The 26,258-nt window shown below is 39.2% G+C and overlaps 1 protein-coding gene across 1 annotated transcript in view; it reads right to left on the minus strand.

The window, feature by feature from the left end:
- The window catches only part of CDH7 (cadherin 7), a 107,112-nt gene that overhangs the window by 60,294 nt on the left and 20,560 nt on the right, over positions 1–26,258 (minus strand). The window contains exons 2-3 of the mRNA XM_045790371.2: positions 5,562–5,856; positions 1,875–1,994 (exon numbers count right to left, since the gene is read on the minus strand). Coding sequence (XP_045646327.1) covers positions 1,875–1,994; positions 5,562–5,856 — 415 coding nt within the window. The remainder of the gene's footprint in view (positions 1–1,874; positions 1,995–5,561; positions 5,857–26,258) is intronic.

Raw genomic sequence — 26,258 nt, forward strand, 5'->3', positions numbered from 1 at the left:
AGATTTAAAGATTTAGAAATTGATGTTATTTCTCACATAGATAAAAATCAGACACCAACCATGAAGACTAAAGTTGAACTTGATTCACAGATATCCATGGCTTTAAGGATTGAAAACTTTCCATTTTGGTGAAAAAATAGATTTTTTTTTTGCAAAGAATACACTATCCACATTATAAATTAGCAGGGGACAAAAATTCCCAGGATATCTCTGCACTAATGACTCTAGAAAGAGAAGTCCCAATGATTGCTATAATTACAGTATGAAAAACTTTAAACAAAACAAAATTAAGCCTCTTCATCTCCTACAATACACAATCCTCGAGATTCTGAAATTAGAATTAATTTGAAGTACTAATAACTGTGATCCCATGATACAGACTACTGTCCACTTTCTCAATCACAGGCCTCACCTCCACAGGACTTAAGCAAAAATGATCATCTTACCACAAAGCTAAAATCACAAGCCAATCATTAGTACCAGCAAAATATTTAACCCTGGGGATTAGTGCATGCTATTTCTGGACAGGTTATATAATGCAGGAGTGTATAATTTGTGAGCAAATTGTCAGAAACTTGTCAATGTCTCTGTAGGCTGTAAAGAGTAGATTTATAAGGGAATGGGTGGGTGTTTGAATTTAGGCTTCTCAGATCTATCATTAAATCAACCACAAGCACACGTTCCACATTCATAGGATTCACATCATAAATCAAATACTTTTGTTTACTTCTCCTTCAATACTTGCTTAATCAGAACTGTTTCTTCTCTGTTAGACTTTCCAGGTGGCTTCCAGACTCTACCACTATATTGGTATAAATTACGCAAAGCAGTCTCTGTAAAATCTCTAATGGTGAGCTAGGATTGAATTTATTTTTCCACTCATGCATATTACAACTATCATTTTCAAAAGACACTTAAAATATTTATCCTCCATAGCGATTTGAAAATGAATTAATATTACCATTTATATGGAAAACAGCGTAAGTACCATTAAAATAATCATTTAAGGTCACAGGTACTATCCAATAATCATAAACTTGGCACGTCGAAGAATAATTTTCTTCACGATAAAGACAAAATTATTACAACATGGAGAAATTTTTGATTTCATGGTGAGGAAGACCAGTGGCACAAACTATCCATCTCCACACTCGCCCCTCCTCCCTCCACTCAGAGCCAGAAAAGCAGAATAGATAAAATGTTATTTTATAACCACGACAACAGTGCTCCAAATTAGAGTCTTACTTAATGTAAACTAGTTCAGCTTAAAAGCAAAACAGAACATCGAGCCAACCAACCACACGGTCTATCCAGGCAGTCAGGCAACTCATAAAAAATATGTTGTTTTCTTCTAACATTAAAAAAAAATCAATTTAGTTTTTGACTTAGCAGATCATCATCCTAATTTTTACGTTTAAACTAGTTCTCCTAAGTAAACCAGACTCTGAAAGGGTAAGCTGGACCTACTACCTATTCTGTTGCATGGCAGCCAGGGTTTTGCTTGACATTGAAATTTAACTGTGTGTGATTCCTACGTGAATTAGTTAAAGAAAGCAAGACCAAAAGAAAACTTGATGTAACTAATCAATATTTTCTTATCTAGTCAGGAGAGAGCCGCTGAAATACTTTCTTAACATACGATACTTTAACTTTGATAGAAATTCAGATAAATGTAATAAAATAGTCTTGGAGGATACTAACGCCTCTATAAATAATATGCTGTTTATCAGCACGGTTCACATATTGAGAGAAGCACAATAGCCACGTAGTGCCTGTGATCAGTGCCAACCATATCAAATAAAAATAACTAATATGAATTCTGTGCCAAGATATAAACGAGGACATTACAAGAAGAGTCCCATTTCACCGTTTACCTGTTTTTGGTTCCACCGAGAAGTACGGCTGTCCCTGCAGAATGCTGTAGACCACTCGGGCGCTGTTGCCATACGTAGGATCATCCGCATCGGTTGCTGTCACTTGTACCACTGAGGTCCCTACGTGCCAAGCCAAAAACCAATGAATTAAAAACTTCCAAATGCCACAAAACATAACGATTCACAGAATGCTGAACATGCTACAGTTGTTTTTAATTACTTTCTTTTTTCATGTTTCAAGGCATATGAAAAATCGACATATTTTCTGTAAAAGACAAACCCAAAATGAAGACGAATGCTAATGAAGCCCTCAGAAAGATTTAAGGGATACAAAAATATGTTAGGGGAAAAATAAGATGGACGATGCACATTAGAAGGAGATTCAGAATTGGAAGGTACTCAAATTTTCGGCATCTCATCCATCAGGGTCAGGTAACAAGTTTTTATCAAGAGCCATCTCTAGAAGTCTCAATTACTGTCCAAAAGGCAGTGTGACAAGTCACAGCATCTTGACACCCAAGTCACTGAGGGGATCTCACTATTATAGCGGAGTCGAGCCAGACAGAAAATGAAGCTTCATTAACCGAATAAAAAGTATCCGATGGATCCACTTAACTGGATATTAGGTGGTATCTCTTCAGGAATAGTTTTAGTTTTCATTTGTTTCTATGAATTGATTTAAAAATAAAAGCATAAAATGAAAATTTAAACCATCCCCCCAATGGAAAGAAAGCATGGCAACTGTAAAAATTGCATTATTAGTTGTTTTTCTATATTTTCTATATTTTATTTTTTTTCTATATTTTCTATATTTGTATATTTCATGTGATAGAATGTCCCACTGCTTCTTTGTTTTCTACATGGAAAGCATTTATTGTGATGTGTTCTTTTTATTTCCATTTGGAGCAGAATCTTAAAAATGTTACATTTACTTAGTTTACATATTTAAGCACATGCTATTTTATCATTTATGTCCTATTGATGGGAATGGAATAAGTCTCTTTTTTTGTATTCTTCTAAGGCTTTAATTTGTTTCTAGTAATTTATCAAAAATAATTTTAATCTAACATCTCATTTCAATATATTTCTAAAGGGATTTCCCTAAGTCCTTTAAATAAGTCATTAATGTCCATTTTGTTACAAATCTATTGTCTTTTCCACACTACGATTTTCCTCACCCGTGCCATTTTCTTTAAAAATGGGTGTGTATTATGAACCTATGTATTTGGCACTTTTTTAAAATTCTGATTTTTTTTTTTTAATTCAACGGACTTGATTGATTGTGCCCTGTAGATGCCTGGTAGGACCAAACAGCAAATGATGCATATTTAAGAATATTTTTACAAATTAAATTTTGATTATTTTAATTAAAAATGTTAGAATTAATGGCATTGATATTCTCTGTTTTCTCCACAATGCACCATCTTTACAGGAATATTTACTCTGGTGACATGCTTAAGTATTGATTTCCTACTTCATTTGAAAAGGAAAGTGCTTTAAACAAAATAATCAAAACTACTTTAGTAAATTTGGTTGTACATAATTTTTTTCTAAAGTGTTCACTAAGAAATTTACTTTATATATACATACACATACACACAACACACATGCACACATATTTTTAAACCACTCTAAACTGTCCGTGCTTATCTATGCTCTCCTGGAAATGAATGAACTATCTCAGGGCTTATTAGTGGGTTTTCAATCTTGCGGTTAGCATCCAATGAAAAACACAGCCCTGAATATTAAATACTGAATGCTTGTGTTGTATACGCCATACTGTTTAGTAGCTATTAAAACTATTTGGTCAGAATTAAACCCTTTTAAACTACAGCTACTATTTAGTGGCTATTAAAACTATTTGGTCAGAATTAAACCTTATTAAACTACAACTCACTATAAATCCACATATTTAATGTAGAAATCCATTGTTCTTAGTTCAAATTTCGATATTATTTCAGAATTCTCAATGTCAATTAAATCCTGAAGGCACTTGAAAATCATCTTCGGAAAAGTTCTGAACCAGCTGCAATCGATCGAATAACTCAAATAACTTGCATGCGTGCATAATAATCATGCCGCTTGATAACGGAGTGGTACCACTGAAACCAAAACGACAGTGCATTATTTAGCCTCTGAAAGAACACAGTTCACATTAATCCAATTTGCATGGCTCCATTCTACGTAGCAAAGGAAACACCGTAGCAAGCCAATGAAGAATGCCCATCACGCCCACATGAAAATTATAGAGTCGAGCTGACTTGCTCAAACACACCTCAAAGCTTCCTGTTTTTCTAAACACTACTACTTTGGGGAGGACAAAGTGCCTTCTCTTTTCTCTAAAACCTGCAAATCTTGTTGGGGCTGCTGTGGTCCTAGTTGTTGTTAAGCAACAGCAAGCAACACTGAAGATGGAGGCAGTGTTGAGAAAGTGTGAATAAGCCTGTTTGGTCAAAGAAATGCTCACTTCAAAGCTAACTACAGTAGAAAATGCTGCCTCCGTGGCTCTGAATTTTTCCAGACCACGAGCACCTGCTCTTCTGGTTCGTTTTCTGTTTGTATTTCTTTAGCAGCCAGAGCAGTGGTGCCCAAATAATTTTCACTCTCCCATCTGTTAGAAACTTGGGGTCACTAAACTGTGGTTCCCCTAAAGGGTACACATAATACATATCTTTGCAATTCCACTTCCTAACGTAGTCGATCTGTTGGCTGAAAGCTGGAATGAGTGAAGTGACCTTTATTTAATATAAAACAAATCACATTAGGTAAAATATTCACCTGTTAAAATACAAATTCAATTATTACTTTAAATAACTGTCTTACTTCAAGACTAAAAATGACAGGAAATAAATATATAAATCAACTGGTCTATTTAAGCCCCATATATTTTTTTTTATTATTGTTTCGTAAGATCACCTAAAATTGCATACTGGCTAAAAATTATTCCAAAGAATCAATTGTTTAAAACTGAGTTTTCATCATTTGATAGAAATAAAGAATATACCAGAAGTACTTTACTTTCTTGTTTTCCAGTAATGGGGCAATGTGAAAAGCCCTCTAAATAAAGGTCTTCATGACTCTTTTTTATATCTCAAATGGAGTATCACCTTACCATTATTATCAATTCAATATAAATTTTCACGCATCTAAGTTTCTGGAGAAATTACACAAAGATTAGTGGTTGCATATGAAGGGACTTTGTGGGTTCACGCCTACTCTACAAGCAAACAGACCCACTGATCTAAATGTTAGATGGGCTCCCTGATAACCTTGGCCACAGAAACATTCTTAGAAGAGGGAATCATTAATCCTACTCAGGAGAAAGAAGAGATGACCATAGGCCAGTGTCTGCAAGGATTTTCTTTTTTAACTTCTTAGGGGTACTTTTAATCATTTTTTAAATTAAATATTACATTGAAACAAGAATGTAAGACATGAGCAATGTACTAAAGACATTGAGCCCCATGGAAAAGGAAATTTTTCCTAATTTTCTGTAGAAATAGAAGAACGATTTCAATAACTAGATTTAGACACGGGCTCTTAAGGCATCTCAAACTTTCCCCTCATCCTCCCTAGGAATTGCCGTGCCAACACTAATGTGATTTTTTTTTTCCGGTACGATGATCTACTTTTAAACACGGAGCCCCTAAATTCAGACCCTGCCAAAGCAGCATGTTCTTTACTTACCCACAGGAGACATTTCGGGAACTCCCGCTGTGTATGGGCCATCCAAGAATTTGGGTTCGTTGTCGTTGATATCCTGAATCTTGATGACAAACTCGGACTCAGGCTCCACAGGCTTGTTGGTGAGCCTGTCCAGTGCCTGGGCTCGGAGCGTGTAGTAGGCCTGCTCCTCCCGATCCAGCCTCTTGGTAGCATGAATATCCCCAGTGTTCTCATCAATAATGAAAATGGAACTTGCCCCTTCGCCTGACAAGATGTATTTGATGGAACCATCTCCTTTATCAACATCAGAGTGAAGCTGGTGAAAAATTCATGTGAGATGAGATTAACTTACAAGAGAGTCAGCGATATGGAGATATGTAAAAATAATTCTTATGTCAGGCAGCAGTACCCGGACTTTTATTGTTCTTGGAAAGATAAGCTGATGCTTATTGCGCACAGCAGAAAGGCTATTAGAATGTGTCAGCTTGCACTTGTGAGCAAGACAATTTCATTTCTTCCTGTAAACAGTCTCATTTCCAAAGGTATTTTCTATCATTCCCAAAGTTAGGAACTTGTGGTGGTGTTAATTTTTATCTGGTCTGTCCTTGCCAGTTTTAGCCATCTTCTTGGAACAGAGCATTCAGTAAACACGTATAATCGGTTGATTTGATCTTATTCCAAGCAAAGGGACTTGCTATAGAACATTGGCAAATTTAGATCTAATAAAGCATTTAATATGCTTAGAAACTCCCACATTCTTTAAGGACACCCTTCCCTCCCACCCCCTCTCATGAGTAACAAGTATGGATGGATGTCCAGTCACTAAATCCGCCCCCAAATCCTGTTCTGTATTTTAAAACGTGAAGCCGAGAAAAATTACACTGCTCTCTGAAGTAGGAATTTTAAATCAGTATGTGCCTGAGACTTCAACTCAAACCTTTCTTGAAATACCAAGAACTGCATTAGATTTGCATGATTAACCCCGGCAATCGGCAGCAGGGCCAGCACCTACTGATTTGCATTTCGTATCTGGAACTGTCCCCTGCTGTATGTCAGCACGTTATGTTGAACAGAGGAACCTAAGGAAACTTAGACATAATTACACATTTTCCTGAACTTCATAACCTAAAAAACACAGGACTCCATCTGTCGTCTCCACAATCTTTCATCCCCTACAACCGCCATCATCTGGACTTGGAGTAAGACGAATGCAAAACCCAATTTACCAAATGATAGAGGCTCCACACCGTCCTACAGAACTAGGTTTGCATTCTTTAAAAGACGAGGTGCTACAAACACGAAATATGGGACACGACTAGGGGAGGTGTGCCGTAGGACGCTACCTTCGTCCTGTGGGAGGTGGGGGGGAGGGGGTACCGCTTTCCACACCAGGTTTCTGTAAGCGGTTCTTCCCCCTCACCGTCACAGCTGTGTTTATGCTCTGCTCCAGAACACTCCAGGACCTGATTTCTCCTTTAGTTTCTGTAGTTTTTATCAGGCTCAGTAATACAAGAAATTAATTACTGGCACAAGTTATAATGTAGATTTGTTCGGTGTGGAATTATCTAGGGGATCACTGTGCCGCATGTTGACCCACCCATCTGGAAGGGCTGAATTCTTGAAATATGGTGAATTGCCTAATTTTCTTAAGTCACTCTCAGGGTTACTGTTGCTTCTATAGCTCCCTCGAGGAAGCAAGCAAGCTGAAAATCACTACAGTTTGGATTACTGAGATTCCTGTGTGTCAGGCACTGTTCCTAATGTTCTCTATATAGTAACTCAGCTCATGCTCACATTGAATGAATTCATTATCCCTATTAACAGATAAGGAAACTAAGGTAAAGAAAGGCTGAGTGCCTCGCCTGAGGTCACATGACCAGCGCTCTGTGGCTGCACCAGGATTACGAAAAACGGGGACTGCTAGAACGCTCAATCTCCACTGCCGGCAACAAGATCCTGCCTCGGGAGACGTGTGTGGTCCGGTGAGGTGCGGACGTGAAAAGCTGCAGCAGAGGAAAATTCAGAGAAAGAAGGGCGCATGCACCCCCACCTCCGATCACCCCCAAGTCTCAAAGAAGCTTGGTGCTTTGAGTGGTTTCCATCAACACATTTTATGACTTGACAGAAGGGCCCTTTCTTGGCGTTACACAACAGCAAAACACTCCGCCACCTTCAACAGCACAGAGCAAAAAACGACTCCTGAGACAAGTGCAGATGATGGATGAAAACAAGTTGTTTTAAGCTGCTGACATCTCAAGGACGCCCACCCCTCCACACACTCCTCATGGCTACTCTCCTCACCCTTCCTCACCCCATCCATGCCTCTCAGCGTTAGAAGAGTCTCACACTACCACTGACCTTGGTGTGAAACATTAGAGGACGATCCGATGACCACAGAAACACTTAAGTGACATACACCTTGTGTCTTTAATCAAAGGCTTGCTATGTCTTCTCAGTCTCATTAGGGACTACCATTTTTAGAACCAGTCCTTATGATTCATTTAACTAATTCCTGTCAGCTAATTGCTGTTTCTTTTTTTTTTTTTTTAAGATTTTCTTTATTTATTCATGAGAGACAGAGAGAGAGAGGCAGAGGGAGAATCAGGCTCCCCGCCGAGCAGAGAGCCCGCTGTGAGGCTAGATCCCAGCACCCTGGAATCATGATCTGAACCAACCAAGTCACCCAGGCACCCTAACTGCTGTTTCCATTGCATGGTGATACAATGCTCCCATAGTACCCAGGTAAGGGAGAGAGGACACATTCCTTTTCAATACACAACACACATTAAATTCTGAGCTGATCTTCAGCCTGAGCTCTGACACTGTATTTCACATTCGTGGTATTGTTAATTGTTCTCCATCACTGACGGCATAAGGGCTCAAAGGAAAAAAAAAAAGGGTTCATATTGCTTGTTTCTCCAATCATCTGAGGATCAGGCTTCTTTTCTAGCCCCCCCCCCACACACACACACAAACATACACACACACTGCCCTCTGTCTCCGGAGCCCTGCATTTCTTCATCCTTCCATCACTGACACTTTTCTACCAGCTAGGACCATCACTAGGCTTGTAATCACCGCTAGAATTCACAAACAGAAAATTGCTTTGAGTGTCCTTGCAAGGTTAGTGCAAGCATCTGTATTTAAAAGTGGATGACCAACTCTGAGATGCTAAGATGGACTCCTAATTATCAGATGCAGTCAGACATTTAATCTGAGGCCATGTGCACTAATACTCTAATCTTAATAGGCAGAGTAAAACCCATGCTGTTAGCGAAAAACTATTATACTCCTCTGCTTTAAAGAAAATGCTCAGCATAGAAAAACTTGCAAGTGCAGAACTACCTAATAGCGACCTTAAGTAAAACACGTCTGTGTAGGCGCCCGCGTGCGCACACACATACACAGGTATACACGGTCTTTGTGAATGACGATGACAGAGCAGAGAAACACTATTCTCCACAGCGAAAACTTCTGTGCAGTGAAAAATAAACTAGCGTTCTATGGTCCCACCATATGGCAAATGAATAAACAATAAATTAAATATACAATTGAAAACAAATATTTGTACTCTTATTTTGGGCGGAGTAGAACTTACAATGTTATGTCTATTTCATTCACAAATACCCTTATAAATGTGGTCTTATGAGTCACCTAAACGGTAACAACAAAACCTTGATTCATTAATCACCATACAAAACTCACCTTTACTGCATAGATTCCTAAATCCTATTCAAAATATTTGTTGTGACTCCAAGGTAAATGTTTACTACATCATCATCATCATCATTATTATTATTATTTTGCTAATAAACACAAACAGTGAGGAGCACACACATGCCTCTTAGCTGGGTCTAGCTCAAGACAAAAGAATCAGGAGAGAAGGAGATACAATCATTCTGCGTTTCCTCTATGTCACTATGACAGCACCGTGTATGGTAATAGCGTAAGGAATATCACTGTGTTGGACTCTTCATCAGTACACAGGCCAGGAATGGAAAGCACCCTTTACATGCACCCTAAAATGTAGTATGTTTATTTTTTTTAAGATTTTAATTATTTATTAGACAGAGAGAGAGAGCACAAGCAGGCGGAGACCATAGAGGGGGAGGGTGAAGCAGGCTCTCTGCTGAGCAGGGAGCCCAACATGGGACTCGACATGGGGCTCGATCCCAGGACACTGGGATAATGACCTGAGCCAAAAGCAGACAATTAACTGACAGAGCCACCTAGGCGCCCCTGTAGTATGTTTAGTAACCCACTATGGCTCTCTCACTCCCTGCTTGACAGAATACCTACTCATTACCTCTAATAGACCAACTCTTTTTTTCTTTTTCAGTCTTTCACAAGAGCCCTAATTTGGAATCTTAAAATCTTTCACTAGGGCTATTATAAAACTCTCCAGTTCTTCTCCATTTTCTGTGTGTCAGAAATTATGTCTCTAAAATGCACACTGAATTATATCACACCCTCATCAAATACTTTTAATGGCTCTCCATGGTCTAGGGATTTACCCCAATTTCTAAGCATGGGGCTCCATGCAGCCCTATGCTAGCTCTTTCGTCTCTCTTTTCCATCACGTCTCAGAAGGCACTCCGTGCTCCAGCCACGTTGGCTGAGGACCACACCGCCCAAACCAAGCAAGCTGTGCCATCTTTTTCAACACAAGTCCTTCATCTTGCCGCCAACCGACATTCAGCTCAGCTTAATGCAAGCTCCCTTTCACTGACGTCTTAACAATCTTCCTATTTTTCTCCCATGGCATGCTGTTTGCGTTTCTCTGTTAGGAGGCGTTTAATTCTGCTTCATATTGAAAATCTGGTTTATTTGTTTTCATCCAACCCTTTCTTTAATGTATAAACTCCTTAAGAGCTGGGTTCTTTTTTTATCACCATATTCCACATTCTCAATAAACAGTTCATTGTCTTAAATTTAGTAAATTTATAATCCATTTTGTAAAATAGCAGTTCTATTGTTTTACTTTAATTTCTATCCTTTTAAGTTTCAATAGCATTAGGCAAAAAGAAAACAAACAAAAAACATCTTGTATCTCAGGGTTGTTCTCCCTAATCCTCTGATCTGCCTAGACAGAGCTCAGATACCCCATTTTCTATGTCCGTTGTAACATTTGACAATTACTCCGAACTTGCATATTTACATATCTGTGTTCCCCAGGAGACAGAACCCTGGAGGGGCAGACAGGCTTTCTTATTCCTGTTTCCCGAGTCTTATGCAGTAGTGCACACACACATACACACACATACACACACACACACACACACACACACACACACACACACACACACAGGTGCTGGTGGGTTTTATAGACCTTTGGATGCCCTTGGATGAAAGAATCTCCATGTCCTTGATTAACTTATCTACTATTTAGTTTTTAATTTAAGATTATAAAGACCAGGGGCGCCTCGGTGGCACAGCAGTTAAGCGTCTGCCTTCGGCTCAGGGCGTGATCCCGGCGTTATGGGATCAAGCCCCACATCAGGCTCTTCTGCTATGAGCCTGCTTCTTCCTCTCCCACTCCCCCTGCTTGTGTTCCCTCTCTCGCTGGCTGTCTCTATCTCTGTTAAATAAATAAATAAAATCTTTAAAAAAAAAAAAAAGATTATAAAGACCAAAACTAAAAACAGATCGATGCATTGCAGTTCTGACAATTTTCTTACATCTATTTAATCAACTAGGGCCTGATACGAACTACCTGGTCTAGTACCATCAATCTATCTGCTTAAAGTCTGAATATGGTGAATAAATCTGTTTAGTAAAGACTAAGGTAAAAAAAAAAATTAAGTCACTATGTTGATCAACTTTTCTTCCGTGAACATCTTAAATTTTGCATGTTGTTCGATCGTACTGATGACCTTGTCTTTTAGTCACCTTCCCTGCAAAACGGAAGTAAAAAATACCTGTACTGGGACTTCACTGAACAATTGTGACAACTACTTGAGGTGACAGAGTAGAACACAATTCATTAAGGTAAAGCACTATAATAACCACAATTGTACTTTGTAATGTAACATACAAATATTCATGCGACAAAAAGAGGATTAAATCTAGACGTAAGATGATACTATATGGAAAGAGATAATGTTTATCATGAAAGCTTCGACACTAAAAAATAAAACTCAAGTCAACAAAGGTCTCTGTGATCTTCACTGACCTACATACGGTGAAGATGGAAATAATTAGTTTATATTCAGTTTTCCTTGTAATGAACATTTGAGTAAGAAAAATGCAAAAAGTCATTATTACAAAAATATAAAAGTTCACACTAGTGCTACATCTGTGTACATAAATGGGGTAATGATGGCCGAGCAGCACGTTAATCAATCTGAGAATGATTTATATTGAATATTAGCAAAGGATTTCTAAGGTGACTTTCCTACCATTAGCTTACTTATTACAGACTCCCGATTTTTTAAAGTTTAAAAATACATTACAGATTGTTGAAACTCATGTGATTGACTAAACTTCCCCAGGCTAAAACTGGAAGTATAGAGGGCAGATTTAAACAATAGCTGGTAGAAATACAACCGCTCATGTATACACATTCCATGCAAGTTTTCTTTTCTCATTATGCTTTGTAATAGATATTTTCCACATGCCACTGGATACCATGTAATTATCAAGTTGTTGAAGAAATATTATAGACGAAAACAAGGGTATGAGTCATTTCTTTCTGGTTGAAGTATTTCTAATTTATAATTATCATTGTGGTCCAGGGTAATGAAACACAATTTACTTGTGATGCATCTCTGATGAAGCAGCATGGTTTAAAAAGTTAAGGTATTAATTACGACACATAGAGTAATACAGAAAAGGGATGCAATCCAGGACGTGCTTAGGTAAGGTTAAAACTGTCAAAAAAAGGTCTCATTTCTTTATTATTTTTTTCTTAGCCAACGATGGGTAAAAAGGAGGTACTAGTCAGATGGCTTTGATTTTTTTTTCCCCTCAGAAAAAGTTCACACTCATCCATTGGCAATGAACACGCATTCTAAGGTCTTTGTTCACTAACTTAGTAGTTGAGAGGTACAATTGCTAGGTCACCAGGGCAAAGGAGCCAAAGCATGGCTCCTGAATCTCTACTCTGCCCTTTATTGTGATGCCTTGATCACCCTTAAATCACAGGTCATTCATCTGTTATAGATCAGTATCCATAAAGGTACAGCTGGCCTTGCGTGTTGAAGTGAGGATAAAATGAAGTAATGCATTTGGAAGTATTTTGTAAAATACAACTTTCTATCCATATTTATAAGTTCACCTCTAGCAGCACAATAGAATTATCTGCATCCCTTAGGGGGGAGAATCTTGCTTTTATTTGCAACGGTTCTACATTTATGCCTATGGCGTGGTTACTCAGAACTTCACGCTAAGAGCTGCATCTTTGTCATCAGGGACCCAGTGATAACAACGCAGAGAAGCATTCTCTATTCCACACAGCTACACGTGCCTCCCTAAAGAAATCTCCACGGTGCTCATCTCATCCTCTCTCTGATTGCTGTCTCCAGGCCACATCCAGAACTTTCAAACAACCTAGGAAATCCGCCTTGAGTCAAACTGTAACTGATCAAAACTCCTCCTGATCAAACTCCTCCTCGTCCGACTCCTCCTCATCCAGTGTAATTGTGAGCCCATCCTGTTCTCTACTTCGGGGCTCCCCTGTAGTACGTTGCTCACTTACTTCTAAACTCCAAGTAGTCAAGCAAAAGCATATAAAAAGCAAACCTCTGGAAACATCAAGCTTTTTGCTCAAGAGGATAAATTTCAATCTTGCTTTTTAAATGGGGGCAGGTTGAGCAGAACATGTTGCAGGAGGTTAACACAGTACGACTCAATATGGGGTCCAAGGACTGGTGTCATCTGTCCAAATCTAGGTAAGTACAGAAAATTGAGAGGAAAGGCTTAGCAATTTTCATAGTTATTTTATGGAGCAATTTAATGTCTGTTGAGCCCAATAATAATGGAAAAAATGAGGACTGAATTTTCTAAGTAGTCATTTTTAATATAGCTACAAAATTATTAGGAGGTTATAAAAAAAGTATGTTCTATGTTCTTTAAAAACCAGTAAGTTTGCAAGTAAACAAGACAAACTGGACCCTTCACGCCGATGAGTTGAGAAGCACTGGGCCAGTGGATAAAACCTGTGTGAAATCTCTTGAATGCTTCTAGGCAATAATCAGTCCAAAACTCTTTTCCTGTCCTAACATTAGGCAAGACATGAGGCTACTAACTACCAGGGAGGCACAGGGCAATTGAAGAAGCCATCTCTAAGACTTGCACAGATATTCTGTACATGGCATTTGGAGAAGGCATTCAGGTCCATGTTGCGGAGGGCAAGAGCATAGCATGTTTGCCAAAAACTTCCTGCAGTCAGTTGCACTGTATTGCCTTGTGTATTCAAAAATACAAACAATAATGGTTAATAGAAGTATGATTCTGGAGTCTATGTTTCGGGGAGAAAACTTTGATGCTTGTATAATTTAAACAAGAGAATTACTGTACACTATCTTATCAATTCTGAGACAAGGATTCTGTATGTCCAGTGTGACAGGGGCCAGTGAGTGGACGAAGATAGAAGATACGGGGAGACACAGAATTTCAGAGATAACATGGAAGGAGGAGGGTGAAGAGAGAAAAGGAGCTAGTCCAAGAGAAGAACAGACAGTAACTGGTTATTCTTACACTTATTAATAAGATCTTACTAAGGGCAGCTGCTGGTTTAACTTTAACAGTAAACAGTTAAGTATATACATTATTTGTAATTTGTGATATCTATTTGGTAAACTTGGCTTCAAATATTGTCACTAAGTATTTAATGTTTGTCTAGCTAATCCGTTCTGACATCTTTATAAAATCACAAGTATCCCTTCAGCTGTTATTAAAAGTGCCAGGTGAGAAATACTACTTCACCTATTACACCTCAACTAAAGGGATACAATTGACATCATCCTTGTGCCCAAGCTGGATTGTCCTGGAAAAACAGAGATTGGATCAGGTCTGCTTCTGTCTCCATCTAGAAACTCAACATATATTAATCATCTATTAAAAGTGACTACGGAGTATCTCCTGTAGGCCAGGCGGATGGGTGCGTATGAATGAAGACGAGAGAGGGAGAGTAGCGAGGGGCAGCCTACGGCACGGGGCCAAGCAGTGCCCATTTTCATGAGCTCGTGGAGAGAAAGGCCGTCCACGCAGCAGGCTGTCAGTGGACCAGGTTGAACAAACGATTGCAATTCTGATGACCATAAAAAAAGCACCCACGGAATGCCAAGAAATCATCTGACAGGAAAATCAAACCGAGTTCAGAGGTTCAGGGAAGTGCTTTTTAAAGAAATGATATTTAAGTTGAGACAAGAAACCTATTACTAAGAAACGGTCTGACGATGAAAGGCAGAACTTGATTTCCAGGAAGGCACTTGACTGAGGATGGAATAAATGCCGTTCTAGGAATCTTCAGACTCAGTAATACACAGGATGCACTAATTTACAATAGAGACTACGTTTTATATATGACATACAAAAAGAGGCTTTATAGTGGAAATATATCACAATCTATATTCTGTAAACGTCTGTTTAAATAGATTCTTTTTTAAAGACTACAGAACAGTTCACTGATCTTAACCCACTGGGTGGCTACTGAAGTTATTTACTGAAGCTCAGAATGTAGGTTTCCTGCATTGACATTACCTGAGATGTTGGTTAAAAATGCCAGTTTCTGGGTTTGGTCTTAAGTGCACAGAATGAGAATCTCTTTGAGTTGGAACCAGGAATATGAATTTTTAGCCAGCATCCCAGACAGAAAATTCTGGTCTAACAAATACAACACCTCACATACAAACCTCTTTAGACCAATGTCATGGCTTTAAACTGTTCAGCACTTTCAATTAATTTGTAGTTATAATTTATTCTACATAAGCTTATTGAATAAAATTTTGTGTGTTGATTTGTTTATATATTTTACCCAAAAGGGAACTGTCCCTTCTCCACCCAAAGTTATAAGGGAAAAGTAAACAGTATAGATTTCTGTATCCATCATATACCCTGTGATACATATTATATTATCGAGATGCGGAAATGATCTTAGGTTCTGGGAATCCCTCTGGGGCCAGAAAGATAAACTAAGAGTAACGAAAATATCCTGTTTATATTTTACATGTTTACCTTGGTTGGAATCAGACATTCTGGGGGTATACTTTATTTTTTCCTAAAGAAATACTTCATGTCTGCTCAAAAAAATTAATAGTTTAGACTATGGTATGTTTACTAAAAGGTTGGATATGTTAGAGCAAACAAAGAAACCGATAATAGAAAGAAAATATGTATAATCTCAAACCTCAGAGGTTGTTCCTCTAGGCATCTGTGGTGTGGCACCCCTGCCCCACCCCACTTTCACCCCGAGGGCTGAAACACTTCCTCCACTGCAGGGGGTGCCGGAATCCTCCGGTTCTCATGCCCACTTGCTTTGTGAAAACTTGCTCTGCACGGGAGAGAAATGCCTCATCTAATGTCATAGAGCCTCCCAGGATAGGTAGAGTATCCAGGAGCAGGAAATAAAAGGGTAGAGTGGGCATGTTCAAGTTATCTGTCCCTTCTCTTGCCCCACTTGTGGACTGTGTGCCTCCCAGTCCTAGAGCAGGCGACTGCACCCGGTTCATGCTCTCTCCTTGTCTCTGAACTCCCAGCACCAAGGGACCACCATCCCCGTAGGTGTAATTGGCCTTGCTCACCAGGAGGAGGTGGGCTTCTCCCACACAGTGGGGAAGAATAGGTTTTGCTGCTGGACACTTGGGAGTCTCTGGATACTCCCTTGCTCCATTTTGATGGTAAGTGGGCAAGAGCAAGACCCCAGCCTGAGGCAGGCTGGGTGGATAGAGGAAAACTGGTGAGCATCAGTTGTAATCTGAAAATCAGTGGCAACAACAGGGGCTGCACTGAAAATTCCTCCAAGAAAAGAGGTTTCCATAGAAGCTGATCTCCGAATGGATTACATGAAGTGAAGGGATATTAGTGGGGCAGGGGAGGGGGCCTCTAGGGAATGTCAAGGCAGCCTCTCAGGTCCACTCCTTTCCCGAACCAGTGAAACACTGGAAGTGTTGGTGGCTGACATTTCTCGGCTAAGTTTTCCCCAGATTGTCACTTCTGAGACATTTACAAATTTGGCGAGTTGCGAGACTGCCAAAAAGAGCCACTTTGCCAAAGGTAACTTCTTTCTTGGGGGCATCCCACATCCAAAGTAGCTGATGCAGGGCTTTAAAGCTCCTCCTTCTCCCCTAATTCAGGAAAACTGCGAAGAACCTTTCCAGCTCCACAGCTCCCCAAAGCTTAGCCACCTCTAGGTTACAACTGATTGCATGTTCAGTACTTGAAATCTGCCAGATCCTGCTGCCCTCCCTCCCTCCCAAGCCTTAATTCCAAGAATGCACTGCAATTAATACCCTACAGGCAAATCCCTGTCTCAGAGTCTGTTTTTGCGGACCTTGCCAGCAGCACGCATACAGGTAACGAGCGATCAGTAACTAACGAGTGGCAGAGCTTGGCTCTCTGCGGACATCTGTCCTCACGCACATCACGCAGTCTCCTACAGGGGCCTAGGAGAGTGAGAAGCACATTTACATAATTTGGTGAGAGGTGTGTCCTTGTAGATCAGAAGCCGCAGCCGCTGAAGAAGCTGCAGGGTGACAACACTCATAAAAGACATAACCCTGGGCAGAGCGCTGCTTGTTTCTTTCGGTCCACACCTGATATACTCTTATTTTTTTTCCATGCTCCCAACCGCTTTGATTCCTAGAAACTTAATCCTGTGCGTGATCCAGTCACCGGAGAGAGGAGAATTCACTGTGTGTTTTCATTTGAGAAGAGGAAGAAGCAAAATGCTCTTCACGCAGTGAGCCCAGAGCTAAGTCTGCATGCATTTCTCCTCATAGGACACCCTTGTTCTCCACACTCAGGGTGAGTGTCTTATGTTCACTCAAGGGGTATGATGCCCAGCCCTACTACACAATTGTTCAATCAGAATATGAGTCCACGGGCTCAGCATTTTGTTTTTTTGTTTTAAAACAAAGGTCATACTATTATATACCCAATGTTAAGAATCACTGGCCTAAAAGAAAGAAAGAGAGAAGAACCTGATGGAAGTGTTCTTGCACTTTACTGATAATATCACTTTGAAGGACAGAGAAAAAATAGGTTTATTAGCTAGCTTAAAAAGAGAGAGAGAGAGAGAGAGAGAATAAGCATGCCTATGGAGCTTAGCCAATAATTTGCTTAAAGGGTGCAGATTTTAAAATCATACCTCAAAAAAAATCCCTGGCAGAATTTCAATAAACACAGAAGCTTCCTAAATGAAAAAATAAACCTGTTTCACATGACAGGACTCTCCACGGGATATGTAATTGCCTCATCTAAAATATAGCAGGTTTAAGAAATAAAAAGACCATATTCTGGCTCAGGTGACCTAAGAAGAGCTAAGCCATGTTTTCTTCTCTAAAGCAAGATATCACTTAGAAATAAATGAGAAAAACAAAGTTCCTTCTGAGCCTTCTTAGCTAGTGCCCAACACAACCACAAGTGACTGCAAAACCCAGGCTTCCTACCACTGAGCATCTTGATTGCAGTGTTTAAATGCCCTAAGGATAAAAGTTTCCACAAACAAATGCAATACAATTAGTAAAGCTAGAAGAAGAATAGAGGGGAAAAGGGAGCAAGACAGTGAAGTGGAAGGGACGGGCAGCAATAAAGCAAAGTCAGTAACTGGTTGATACAAGAGTGAGACATCCTCAAATAGCTCTCATCTTGCAGAGCCCAGAACGGCACCATTGGTTTTCCCAGGAGAACTGCTCATGATCTGGCTTTGTATATAGGCTGTTCTGGTATTAGCAGCAGGAGTCCAAGAGTATCAGAGACAGAAATGGTCACATTCCCCCTGCTAAGGTGCAGGCAAAGGAAGATGAGTGACTATATTGCTTAAGAATGATTTCTGCAATTCTGTTTAGCTTTTAAACTGATGACGTTCTAATTTTGAAAATGTAATGTTATCTGAGTACTTTCTGAACAGCACATTTATTTCATAGTGTGACTCCGTCCCTTCTTCTCAAAAGAGTATTAAATATTAGAGCTCTACTCGGCTATCCATTAATTCACAGAACTGGGATTTAAAATGAATAAAATAAGCTCTTTGGCAGCACAATCACAATTGCTAAAGTGAATAAGAATCATACTGAAACCGATTCACGTCTGTATTAAGCACCTGGGCACAGGGACCGGACAAGAACCAGGGAAACGGGGGACGTGGACATGGCTCCCATGTTGGACAACCCTAAAGAACTGGGACCTTCTTCGTATTTTAGTTCATTCATCTACAAAATGGATTGAACTAGGAAGCCTTAAAAGCTTCCCTTTTATCCCTAGAACTCTACACATCTCCTTTAAGTAAACATGGGGGAACCACAGCTATCCATGCAGATTCCTGCTATATCCTGTCTTACTCCAGGAACAGCATCCGACGTTGAGGGCCAGGTTTTCGGTGTATGACAATGCCTCAGCTGAAACTACTTTATAAATCACATATAAGAATTGTGTAGTTAGCCACCTTGGGAAAGTGGGGAGTATCTCAGAACATGTTCAGACTATTGTATCCTCAGAAAAATCCCATAGATTTATAAGCTTCTTTTCTATAATTTCAAAAATGTCTGTTTTATAGTGGCTCATGGGGGGGAAAAGGTATTAAGACATTTATTTCTGGGCACTTGGGAGGATCTGTTTTGCGTATGTATCACGGCTCACAATTTGGTTAAAAATAATTCAACAGAATTAGTTTTTAATTTAAAAATCTATGTTAAGAACATACACAAGGTATCTTTAAAGGGTATGTCAAAATAACATGCTACCTAAACACAACTGTTTGGACAAGTGCACTTATTTAAAAGGAAATATTCATGGTACTTACTTGTAATTTGTCTGATATGCACAAAATTCAATTAGTATCACTTACAAATATAGACACGAAGGAAACCCACTTGTTCTTCCTTTCCCTGAGATTTACAATGTTATACATTTTCTCTGTACTTCATCCTGTCACATTACAGACACATGGTTCAGATGTATTATTATATTTCAGTTTGAAAGAGCACAAGACTGTACTGTGACGATGATTTCCTGGTAGAAGCCTGCCACGGATGGATACTAATACAGAGAAGCCTTCCTGGAGGGCATCTTTGTGGGTGCTTATTTCACCCCTTGCCTTCTATGCTGCTTCTATTAGCTAAAACATCCTTCACTGTGGACCCCAAAAACAGAAGAAGAAGAAAAAGAATGCTGACTGAATTGCCTTCATTTCAACTACTTGTGATTTAAATAAATAAAGAATCCCTTAACAGAATAGGCATGTGTCGTCACATCAAATATAAAACAGTAATCACTATGACCAGCTGAGTCCGGACTGCAATACTATGTGAAATGGGACCAATTTAAACATAAAGTTGTAACAAAATTTTCCTGCAGGCTTCATCCAGTCTAACTCAAAATCCCATCACTCCTGTTAAAGAACATAGTTCCTCTATTCCTTTCCATAGCCTTATATTTCTTTGCTTTATGTTTGCAATCCTGACTTTTATCCACCCTGCTTCCCATATTGTTTTATAGCTCTCTTATTCAAATAGCTAATAGTGAGAACTAATATTTATTGAGTGTAATTATGTGCCAGACAGTGTGGTAAAGGGGCCTTTAATTCTCTCGACAACCGTCTGTGGTAGGCATTACTGGCCTAATTCTATACATGAGGAAACTATGTTTTAACAGGATTAAATACTCTGCCCAAGCTCACAGAATAATGTCTCAGACTTGATCGAGGTCAGACTAACAACAAAGTCTGGATTCTACCCATTCTTACTTATACTGCACTGTGCTCGCCCATCTCCTCTTATGAGAGCAGAACGACCTGGAAGAATCTGGATTCTTGCACTCCCCCGTATGAAAAATCCAGCCATCAGTGAGTCAAAATGTGACTTTATAGCGACGGAAATTTCCAGTTTTTGTTTCTGATCTCTCCTTGTCCTTTGCCCCCTCCCCCAGTTGCCCACTTCCAATATTCCACCTCAAAAGTCTGCCAACTTTGTCATTTTGTCACTACTCTGCCCATCACTGCCCTGAATTGGATTTTGTTATTTCTTATATACATTAACACCACAGAAATTTGATTTTATGAAAAACTTGAGGACTTTCAACTGTTCTGCCCTCCTTAAACATCTCTAACACAGAGTATTACATGGCTGTCATATCTATGCACCTTACTACACCACACTCATTTTATTGCTCTCCAGCTCAGAGTTATGGATGGCTCCCTACAACTTTCCATACTAAAGATCAGCTTAGCATTCAGTATCTCCAGTGGCATGACCTCAACAACTGTGATATGCACGATAATCATATATTCCAACACACACAAAAAGACATATTACAATTTTAAGATGCCATTAATTGTACCTGGCATCCCAATTTTTGAGCGCAAAATGTGAAAAGAAAATGCAGGTATAACAGGCAGAACATGTTGCCTTTTGGTTTTTATCTCTTACTTCCCACGTCTAACTCTCCCATAATCTTCTTCTACATCCCCCTTCCGAAATGCAACAGGCTTTGCAAAAGCAAGAATACATTGCCTAAGGCTTTCTACAATCAAACCCATCGGATTCCATGCCAAAATTACCCATATTTTACATTTATCTAACATGAAAATCAAGGAAAGCCAAGTAAAAGTGAAAAGAGCACACGAAGCACAGAATATTATATGTTGTTCAAAGAAACGTAATGACAACAGCTTCAATAAATGACAGCATTTTGTTCAGGACTGCCACAGCATGCGTTTTCTCTAGAACATCTTTTAAGATAATCTTATTTTTATTTTCTTTACAAAATCAAGTCTCCATTGCAATCATGCTGAGTGACAGTGTACTTCCGTGACAAGTACCGTGTGATGTGATGTGGTAAGCAATTTACAGTTACCACCATTAACGAAAAAACTGATCTGATTTCTGGGGTACCAATCTATAGAATGGACTGTGATAATACTATTATATGGGCTTTTAATCCAGTGAAAATGTTTGTTTTGTAATGACCTGGAAATAAGCGAATTCACTGGAATTTTTCATACATCTCTTATGTAGAAGAAAGGTCTTAAAACATTTGTGGGAAAGAGACTGAGACATCCGCCCCTTTCTCACAAACACTCCAGTTGTAAAGAATAATTACTAATACCTTTAATACAAATAAAAGAGAAGGAGAAATCATAGCAGGATGATCCATGGAGGAAGGAAGAAGAATAGCCATTCAAGCCTGTTGTCAGAGTCTCAAAGATGGCAGAGGCAGGGACGGAAAGTCACATGAGTGGGATCTGTTAAGAGCAATGCGATATGGCACTCTCCATGGCCTCACTTAACTTTAAAAATGATTTTTCTTTAACTGTTGTAGGATTTTTTTTTTCTTTTTTTGGATGGCTATTAATGAAGAGCTGAGTTTTGAGGCAGGCCAAACAAAATCAGGTTGCATGCATGAGATGTGTCCTGGAAACCGAGTGGCAACGGACACAGTGAAGAGAGCCCCCCTCCCGTCAGCTGTTCTAGGGGCCCAAAGCTACAGTACGACGCAACTCTGCGGCCACGTGAAAAGAAAAAAAGAAAAAAGCTAAAAAATGTGTTATTCTAAAATATGATATTATTCATATGCTATTTACCTTGGGAAGAAGATAGACATATTCTCCAGCCTGTACTGTCCATTTGTTTGTTTTTATAATATAAGGCCAGAAAATTGAAACGTAAGATGGCTAACACAGCCCTAGAGTGGAATACTGCCCGCTGCTCCACCTACAAGCTTCTGCGAAGGGGATGACAATGGAGCTCTTTCAAGGCTTAGGCATTTGGTTCTTCACTTGTACTCGACACTGACCTCCTTTTGAGCCCTAGAGGGCACATCGATTCAGTGCCTGGGAGTACAAAACCCAGAAAGCCCTCCTTTTCCTTTTCGTCTCTCCTCCAAATTCTCTAAGAGGTCTTCCGTACACTTCTCCACTCTTCAGAAAACACTGGCCGCAGCAGCCATGCTGGGGCTCCATAAAGCACAGCTAGAATTTCTAAGAACCATTTTTTAGTGCAGAGAATGTCAGCCTTCGGGGTACTTCAGAAAAATATGTAAAATACTACCATAAAATAAACAGTTAATGTCCTCTTCAAGCCTCAATATCCAAGTACCATATAAACAAATTAGCATGCTAAACAGAGAAAGGTTATTTAGTCAAATGTCATTTAATTAAAAGCCAGAGATATCAATTTAAAATAAAGGCCAAAGAGAAACAGATGAAGAAAAGGAAGACTGGAGAATTCATTCAACTACTGGGGCAGAAGGAATCCAGACTAGTCAACTTGTATGTGTTTTCCCAATAATTCTGTCATATTCTAAACAAATTACAAAACTAGTGATAGGATTTACTGGATAGACTCAAAGAGCGAACATTAAATTATTATTACATATTATATCATTTAACATAGCCCCTAAGAATTCTAGTGGAACATCTGGCATTAGTCTAAATAGATAGTGACGGACAACAGAAAGGAGAACTTTGTGATAAGAATGCTTGGGGCCAAGGCTTGACTCCCATCACCTATTCGCTATGCATGCAACTTTCAGCTTTAATTTTCTCATATAAGGAAGTTAACTAGTGATAATGTTTTCCCCCAACCTCGAAGACTTTTTGTAAGACTCAAGTGAGATAATGTGCTCAAAAGAATATGACTTACAAACTACAAAATAGTTAATAAATAGCAGTTTTTGTTATGTTAGTGCTATTTAAGAACTCCATGTAGAAAGGACAGTGCCTCAGGACCAAAATATCTTACCAATTTGTGTATGTGTGGTATTGTGTGTGTGTGTGTGTGTGTATTTGAATGCAAAAAACTGATTAGAAGTGTAATACTGAAATATCCACATGCAAATATAAATATATGCATATAAATATACACATACACACTCACACATAAACTCATAGATACTTTATGTTTCAAATGGAGATAAGGACTAAAGATCTGGGTAGACTAAAGATGTTTCATTCCTAGTTTTCAGATTAGATTCTTCTTGAAGCAGTTCACAAATTTATAAGATCATTGCCTCAAAAAGCAAGAACATTAATGAGATTTTAAACTTTTTCATAGTTCTGAATGTACTTTTGTAAATAGAGTTATCTGTTCAAGGCGTCTAAATAATACACTATATTACACACAGTCACTCACTATAGTATGTACTTCATAATTCAGTGGATGTGTTTTGAACTAATCAATCACCTTTCACAAATAGTCCATAACAGTGGCTTTTCTAAAATCATACTAAGATCACTTAATGCAGTATTAAACAAACAAAAAAAAACACAAGTACTTCTGACTACTTGGTTGAACAGGAAAAGAGGCTGAAGAAAAGCGAGAGAATGTAAAAAATCAGCATATTGTAGAGTACTTGCCTTTACCCTTCGCTCCCAGAGGGCCCTTTTATGACCAATCGTAAAAGTCAGTTCTCCTTCACTAAGTCGTCAATCCTACATGCTTCACCATCCGCCAGGTTCAAGAAGTTGTTTTTCTCGCCTACCTTCTACGTGTAGGGATTTGAAGGTGTCATTAATGAACATCTCCATGTAGATATCCCTCAGGCAACTTCAAATTCAACAATGTCAAACTGCAACTTAATCTGGTACTTCCTGTCTTGAGCCAGAAACACGGATTTCCAGTTCACCGTATAACACTAGGTGGAAGGTCACTTTGCCGATGTTGTTCATGCAGTTGTGGTAAGGCAGGCAACCCTCTTCTGCCCTTCTGTATCCCTCCAGACGTCCTCAGCTCCACATTTATAATCGGCATCAGACCTACTCCACTTCCCAAATAACTGTTATTCATTTTATCCTTTCTATCCTCATTCGACCATATTTCAGTCCCCACCATCTCTTGCCAGGAATATTTAACCATTATTGAATTGAAGCCTTCAGTCTTCTGCCTCCCATCTTGCCTCCATCAATTTAAAAGCCTTTAACACTGGCACAGTGGGCCTTTCCGAAATTCCAGTTGGCTCAAAACCAACCTTCAAATGTACCAAAAGACAAACAAGAACAAAAAGAAAACAAATAAATTCCTTAGCAAGTATGTTAACGTCTCATGGTGTGGCTCTCGATTCACGGATGCCACCTTTCTTTTGTCCTCTTTGGCACCTGAATCACTTACAGACCCCTAAAGAAATCATATTATCTCACAAAGCCATGCCTTGCGCAAACTACTCCTTTGGAACAGGAACATCTTTTTCTCTTATCCCATTTATTTAGGGACCACTTTCTCATCCTTTAAGGCTCAGCGGAAATATTATCTTCTCTTTAAAGATTTTGCCTGATCTCCCCAGGCTGATTTTTGTGTTCTCGCCTTTAATCTTTCATTGCACATTTATAAAATCCACTATCAGACAACACTGAGGTTATGTGTAAGTTTCCTCATGTTATTGTGGCCTGCAGAAAGGACACGAATCTTTGTATATTTGGGTCCCCAGTATATAGCTACATGGGTGTTCAGCCCACATACAAAAGTTTGATCAAAGAGCAAATTAATGCATACCCTGAAAAATCTCATGATGACATGAGTTCTTACAGGACCATTACAACCATTGATTCCTTCCTTCCTTCCTCCCTCCCTCCTTCCCTTCTTTTCTTTCTTTTTTTATATTTCCTTATCCTGTAAGTTTGGTTTTCAACAGGCAAACTCTCTTAGCTACAGGTAAAATCTAAACTTGGATAGGGTGAAACTGTCCTGAGTAGATTCTTATTGAAGACTCTGACTCTCACTTCCTGACTATCTTACACTAAGACTTTCATCTTAGTGAAAGCGGGTCCAACTCTCTTCCTTCCCATTTCAGGACACACATAAATAGCCTTCACTATGCTAGTCTCTGGATTGCACAAGTGTCTTGCAAGTGGCATGATGTGAAAAGTCTAGCTGGTCAGTGAGGTGGTGACGTCAGGAGGCTGTGAGCCACTAGAAACTCGAGCTTTTGTATTAGTTGAGCAGAAGGCATATGGCCCCTGTGAGTTCTGAACTGGACCGTTTATACACATACCTGCTCATACCACACAATATGGCTTACAGCTACACAAATTAACTTTACATATAATGCAACAGATAGGGTTTCCTCGGTCATTCCTCCTTCCCTCCCTCCCCTCCTCTTTCTTTCTTTCTCTCTCCCCTCCGCTGCCAGCTTTCTTTAATTTCAGATACTATATGTGCCATATAGGATGAATGGATTCCATAAAGCACCCAAAAGCCAGGTATGAAGTGATCATGATCCCAAGCAGTTTCCTGTTTTTACGGCTTTTTGGTCTTTAAGCCTCTTTAATGGTTTGAGCCAATAATGTAGAATTTGGCACATGGTAGAAATAGCTGTAAGTAATAAAAATTTCCACCGTGTTCAAGGATTTTTGAGGGGTAGGACTGTGTGCATTAGTAGTACTTAATAAACGTTTACTGAAATAACCACCCATTAGCTGGGTGCCTGTTTTAGCTGAGCCTCTGCACCTAACCAGCCGTTGCCCAGATGGTTCAACTTTAATGCACCGTCCACTTAATGAATCTGGATCAATTCCTGATCATACAAGCTTATTTTCAGTGTGTTCAAAAGGACAGAGTTCAGTAAAAA

Source organism: Ursus americanus, chromosome 19 (assembly GCF_024610735.1).
Source record: "Ursus americanus isolate L20-20 chromosome 19, mUrsAme1.1.p, whole genome shotgun sequence".
In the NCBI taxonomy this organism is placed as follows: Eukaryota; Metazoa; Chordata; class Mammalia; order Carnivora; family Ursidae; genus Ursus; species Ursus americanus.